This window comes from Sapajus apella, unplaced genomic scaffold (assembly GCF_009761245.1).
Source record: "Sapajus apella isolate SASKATOON/1434 unplaced genomic scaffold, GSC_monkey_1.0 scaffold25, whole genome shotgun sequence".
NCBI lineage: Eukaryota > Metazoa > Chordata > Mammalia > Primates > Cebidae > Sapajus > Sapajus apella.
Window position 1 is genome coordinate 7,987,784 of NW_022436965.1, and position 6,000 is coordinate 7,993,783.

Genomic DNA, 6,000 nt, shown 5'->3' on the forward strand with positions numbered 1-6,000 from the left:
TTAATGCCTACATGTTCTTGGTGGGTGTTCCGAAACTGCTTTGTAGCTATAGGAATGTTTGATGGGGCAGGTGGTGGGAGAAAAGGGAACTAACATGGCTCCCGTGCCTAATCCGTGCTATACACTGACCTACACTATTTATTTCTTAAATACCATATACATAATTCATTCTTTTTTTTTTTTTTAATTTCACACCTCAGGAAAGTAAGGTTACTAGAAGAAAAAAGCAGAATTGATGAGAAAATAGTAAAATGGAAGCAGCAGGACCACAGGTTTTTGGGAAATGAGAAAGATCCAGAAAAACAGAGTCATTTTAGTTATCTCTAATCATGGGATCTGGCCTTCCGGGAAAACAGCAGAATAGGGAGGAAGAACACACTCACACTGTTAGTGCATCCCTGATGAACAAACAAGACTGTTTTAAGAAGCCACTTCCAGGATAAGAGGGGTCTTATTAAAAGGTTAAAGTAGCATGGACCAGATGCAGCGTTAGGGGATTACAGGCAGGATCTCACTCTGTAACAGGAAGTAAATCCTGACAATTCATGCAATCACATGTCTTCTGTTTGGTCTGTGAACCAGTGACTGATGCATTGAGAAACAGCTGATGTCAGTCTTTCTTAAAACTTGTGGAAAGGGGAAGTAACAGAAAAAAAATTATTATTAACCAGCTGAGTAATCTGAATGCCAAGTCAGCAAGAATCTTATTTAGACCTAGTAAGGATATGATTTTTCATGGATCTGTTTTGGTAGCCTGACTCTTCTGACAGGTCAAAAACATAGATCCGGATGAACTCTCTTTGGCCAGGGGGCGATGTTCAAGGAAAAGTTATACACAGCGCATGGCTCCCTATGCCACAGGACCTTTTTGTTATCTGATTTCTGAGCAGAAGGACTGCCACTGTATTCCTCTGGAGGTCAAAATACTTTCTTGGGGTAATGATTACTCAACAATCATCTGTCGTTACTTCCCCCCAGCCCTCCGTCTGCCCAACATCTAGTCAATGTTGAAATGAGGCTGTAAACATGAATCAGGAGTCCATCGTGCAGATAACCTCCCACTTTCCTCAGGGTAGGACATTTTCATCAAGTCTATGAACAGCCTGAAGTGGAATCATGCTGACGTCTAGAGACAGGATCCTGAGAGGGGCTAGGACAGTGCTTGATATCAAATTATGCTAAAATGGGATTCTCATCCAATGCTACTGGCCCTGTTTAGAAAGGCCAGGGCTGTGGTGAAATCCAAGGAGAATTTGCTCTGTGGAGCTACAGACACTGGGAGAAAGGCAAGCTGCCATTTCTCACCTTCTCCCTTTCTGCAAGGTGATACAGTGCTTCTCTGACTTTGGGGTCAGAGATAGAGTGCCTCCTCAGACTTGGCGGTCAGAGACAGTGCAGAGGGATGACAGAAGCTGCCTTCTGGCAATAGTTCCACAGAGGTGCAGGGTCTTAAGTGACCGTTACTACAAAGAACTTCTGTCCTTCTTGGTTGAATGAGAACTGATCCCCTCAAGACCCCAAATGATAGTTACCCATTCTCAGTCATTGGCGTGATGGTTGCAGCCACAAGACCCTGAAGTTTCTTCTTTGGGGAGGCCATTGAGCTGCTGGTAGGCCTGGAAAACACACAATGTAATTTCTCTCTTTCTTCAAGGAATGTCAATGATAAAACTCCCAGTCAAAGTCCATTTCTAGTTTAGAACTCTAAATTGTGCTTACAAGTACACAAACACGCAGAGCAAGTATAAGATGGTAAAATTTTAGAGCTTAATTCTATTGAGGAGGAAACTTTAAGACAGGAGAGGGTAGACCTGAAAACATTCTATGTGGACAGGCTCCCATTTTATCTACACAGATGATGGAAGCAATCTAAGACCTCGAAGGATAAAGGTAAACAGCAGCAGGCCCAGGAAAGAGCTTGAACCTAACTCAGGTAAGTAAAATATACAATGAATTATAGCCGTGCCTCAGTATACACAGAGGATCGGTTCCAGGACCCCCACGTATATGAAAATCCACGCCTGCTCAAGTCAGGCAGCCCCAGCCTGGCATATCAGAATTCTGAATCCTGCAAATACTGATTTTCTATCCACTTTTATTTGAAAATAATCCATGTAAATGGACCTGCACACTTCAAATCCATGTAATTCAAGAGTCAACTGTACTATTACTTAAACTGAAATATGGTCATAAAAGGGGACATTTTCTCTTTGCATTGTCTTCATTCTTAAGCTAGAATCTCACCTAAAACAAGCCTGTCTTAAGGTATCATCATGATTTACATAACTACCCTCAGATTTACCTAACTTTTCACATCCTAATTTTGCCCAGTTCTGTCCAGTTTTTGTAGTTCTAGTTAACCATGTAAACTGCATATTCACCTCCCTCTTCCCCACTAGAGCAGGATCCCAGGACAGGGATGTTTCATTTGCCTTTGCTCTCTGCAGTGAGCCCTCTGCTTGACACCAGGTGTTCAACTGAAGAGAGAGGAACACATGGGTGACTGAATGAAGTGATCAGAACTGTGGCTGGATAATGGCTTCCACAGACAGGGAGTTCACCACTGAAAGTGTTAAACTCACACCACTCATTGGGGGCCAAAGGATCTCTCACCATCTGGCAGATTGTACCTGCCCATAATCAATGTAAAAGACTCCAGATGGGCCACAAGAAGCAACAGAGCAGACTGGTTAACTGTCTGGGTCCCACAGGTAGAACACCTGGTTCAACTCACAGCTCTTGACATTTGACCACCTGGTTCAACTTGCAGCTCTGACATTTGCTGGTTGTAGAAGCATTATTGTTTTTTGAGCTATAAGACATAAAAAGCCACAAATGTAACGTCTAACGATTGAAAATAAAATATAATCAGATAGTATTTGATGACAATTCTACAAAAGATAGGGGCCCTTGTAGCAAATAAAGTGATGTCTATAGGTGACCAACAAAGGTTATGCTATAGTTCTGACATTACTGGCACATTCAAAAACCCAATGCCCACTATACTTAAATCTCACCTACATAATGTAGTACTTAGTTATATAAGTTTGTTTTGTTTGCTCTAATTGTTCATCTTATCTTCCCAAATAGGAGAATAAACTTCAGAAGTATACAGACCAGATCTTCTATTTTTCTTCCCCAAGAGTCTTGGCTCAGGTAAGCCCTTGAGAAATACTGACTGCTTTCAGTAGAAAGACAACATGATACTTTCCTTGCAAACAGACATGTTCCCAGAAAGACGTGCTCCTAACATCAAGAGCAAGTCCTGCATGTAGCTTTTCTCTGTATTTCTTAATTCAAACATGAGACCAAAATCAGGCTGGAAGTTTAGAAAGATGAATCTAATAACCTGGACCATGGGAAAACACAAGATAAGAAATCATAAGATGTGGCCCTAATTACCTTCAGTACAATCAACAGGCCACTCAGCCTCTGAGCCTTAAAGGCCAATAACCTAGGCCATCTCCCTCCTGGAGGGATGTTTAAGCATCACAGGAGACTGATGCTATGCCTACTGTACATCTTCACCTAGCACTCCTATAAGCATCTCAACTTAACATGCCCAAAGGGAACCTGCATCTCCTTTGTTCCTTACTGGAGAGGAGTGAGAGGGCCAGCTCTGGAGTCAGGCCTCATGGATCTGCATCCTGGCTCTACCACTTACCAGCTAGGTGACCTTGAGCCCATTAAGTAACCTCTTTCTGCTGTGGTTTCCCCGTCTGTAAAGGAGGATAATAGTAATTGTTTTTCACAAGGTTGTTGAGAGAATTAAATGAACTAATTCATGAAAAGTGACACTGGGCACATAGTATGTGTTCAGTGTCCTCCATGAAGTCTTGCCTGATGTATATAGGACAGTAGAAAATATTATCATGCTCTTACCAGCATCGTCTTCCCAGTCATCTTTGCTCTGCTGGTGCCTCCTTTCCAACCCTTACTACTCTTGTCTATTTAGGGACTAGGTCATTCCAATTCTGTTATCTTCTTCCCCTGCAATTCCTCTTTTCCTCCTTATGCCTTTATAATTTGCCCCTTTGTTACCTCTTATCTAGACCAATAGGCAAAACCTCAGGTCCAAGGGGCCCAAGAACGTTCAAGTGATAAAGAGTCCTGAGAGCCTGAGTCAGCATTAAACATCTCCTAAATCCAACACTACTAGGCTGTTCAGGCTAAATAAAATGCCATATTCTTGTGGTTTTGCCTGCATTTATTTCATAATAAGGACAGTAACACGGATGTTCTTAGAATCATCAGAAGCTCAAACTGGCAATTTTATATGTGCCTTTGATGGAAAGAAATAAAACTAATTACCACAAACATAGTTTGATTAGTTCAAAAATTCAAAACAAGGGGCCTGTGGGAATGTTGGACAGTGGTTGGCAATCACTGTCCTAATCCCTATTCTCTTCTTCAATTCACACCAGCTGTCAGATTAATCTTCCAGTAACACCAGCATTTCTGGTCTGGTCTTTGTCCTGTTTAGAAAATGCCAGTAGGCTAAAGACCCAACTCCCTGGGTCTGGGTCTCTGTTCAAATCTTCCTGCCTGCACTGTACTTGCCCAGCTGAACAAACTGTTTCCTGTTCCTCCTACCTACCTTTCACCGTCTGTCTGCTTGCCTTTGTTTCTGTGGCTCTCTCACTTCAATCTCTTCAGTCTGACCAACTTTTAAAACTCGCTGTATCCATTCCAGCAGGTATAGCTTAAAAAATAAATAAATAAAAACATCTCATTTTAAAACCCAGGGGATTTCCTGATACCCCAGCCAAAATTTCTTAAACCTCAGAATTCCCCCAAACACTTGCTTTTCATTAAAAACCTTACATCAGAGTTACAAGCAGGATGGTTTTTGGCTCCTCTCCTAGACTGTCTGCCATCTGGGGGCAGTGACAGCTTCGAAAATTGCTTTGCACAGAGCAGTACACTAAATAAGTAAAAGTTTACTGCCTTTGCAAACTGTGAAACGCCTACAGGAAGAGATGGGATTAAAAAACAATGACTTTAACAGAGAATGATCAATGTTTTTAAGATTCAAGTTTTAGATAAACTTGGAAATGTTATGCTTTGAAGTCTTCAGAGCTAGTATCTAAAGCAGATGGTTCAAATGTTCTCCTAAGGCTTAATGTGAATTTAGAATATTATAATTGAAACATTGGGGAGGGGGTATTAGGATTGAAATCTTATACCTGCATCCACAGATAAGAACACTTAATGCAAACAATTAAAGCTGCCTAAATCAAATTCTTTTTAAAACGGCAAAGTTTTTTGTTTGTTTGTTTTTTTAAGACAAAATAGGGATAGAATGTAGCTCTGGACAGAGACTATCTTGAGGAAATACAAATAGGGGTTCTTTAAAAAGCAGAAAACAATCAATTTCTCCTAAAGTGAAGGGGGGATGTATCAGATTTAACATTAAGCTCCCTTCTGCTCAATTGCTAACTCTGTTTTGAGGAAAGGGTCTTCTGAGACTCCGCAGCTATGCTGTCTGCAAACAATCCGGGGGAGGGGGTCCCTCTGCCCCACTCTGTCCCGACACTTTTCGCATTCACACCCTCTCCAGCTCCGTTTCCCAGCCTAACTGGCCTCCCCCTTTCCTCTGTCCTGGTCTCACCCGCCCCCGAGTCAGGCCCCAGCGTCCCTCCGCCCGAACGCCCAGTTTGTCGGGCCGCCTGCGTCCGTCGGGCCGCGCTCACCCAGGCCTCCGCTCAGTCGGTGCCGCCGCTCGGTTCGGCAGCCCGCTCCGCGCCTTATAACCGCGGCCGCCCGGCCAGGGCCCACGTGCCGCCACGCGGGGGAGCCTGGGCGTTGTAGTTCTGCGCCGCCGCCGGCCAGGCGCGCCCGGAACCGCCAGCCCCGAAACCTCTAGACGTTTTGCACACCCGGAGTTTGCCCTTTTTTCACCGGAACGACGTGGGCTGAAGTGACTCTGGCGCCGCACCCTGGCCTCCCGAGGATCCGGAGCATCCCAGTTGGCGGCCGGGTGCCCGAGAGCGCGCCGCT

At 43.8% G+C, this 6,000-nt stretch overlaps 1 protein-coding gene across 5 annotated transcripts in view; it reads right to left on the minus strand.

The window, feature by feature from the left end:
• Window positions 1-5,786, minus strand: part of NPL (N-acetylneuraminate pyruvate lyase) — a 38,431-nt gene extending 32,645 nt beyond the window's left edge. The window contains exons 1-3 of one of the 5 annotated variants that reach the window (XM_032291195.1): window positions 5,694-5,786; window positions 4,598-4,702; window positions 1,533-1,616 (exon numbers count right to left, since the gene is read on the minus strand). In XM_032291195.1, coding sequence (XP_032147086.1) covers window positions 1,533-1,600 — 68 coding nt within the window. In that variant the 5' untranslated portion in view covers window positions 1,601-1,616; window positions 4,598-4,702; window positions 5,694-5,786. Of the gene's footprint in view, window positions 1-1,532; window positions 1,618-4,597; window positions 5,574-5,611 lie in introns of those variants that run through there. The other 4 variants (XM_032291196.1, XM_032291198.1, XM_032291197.1 and 1 more) reach the window with 4 other exon arrangements.
• Window positions 5,787-6,000: the final 214 nt, after the last annotated feature.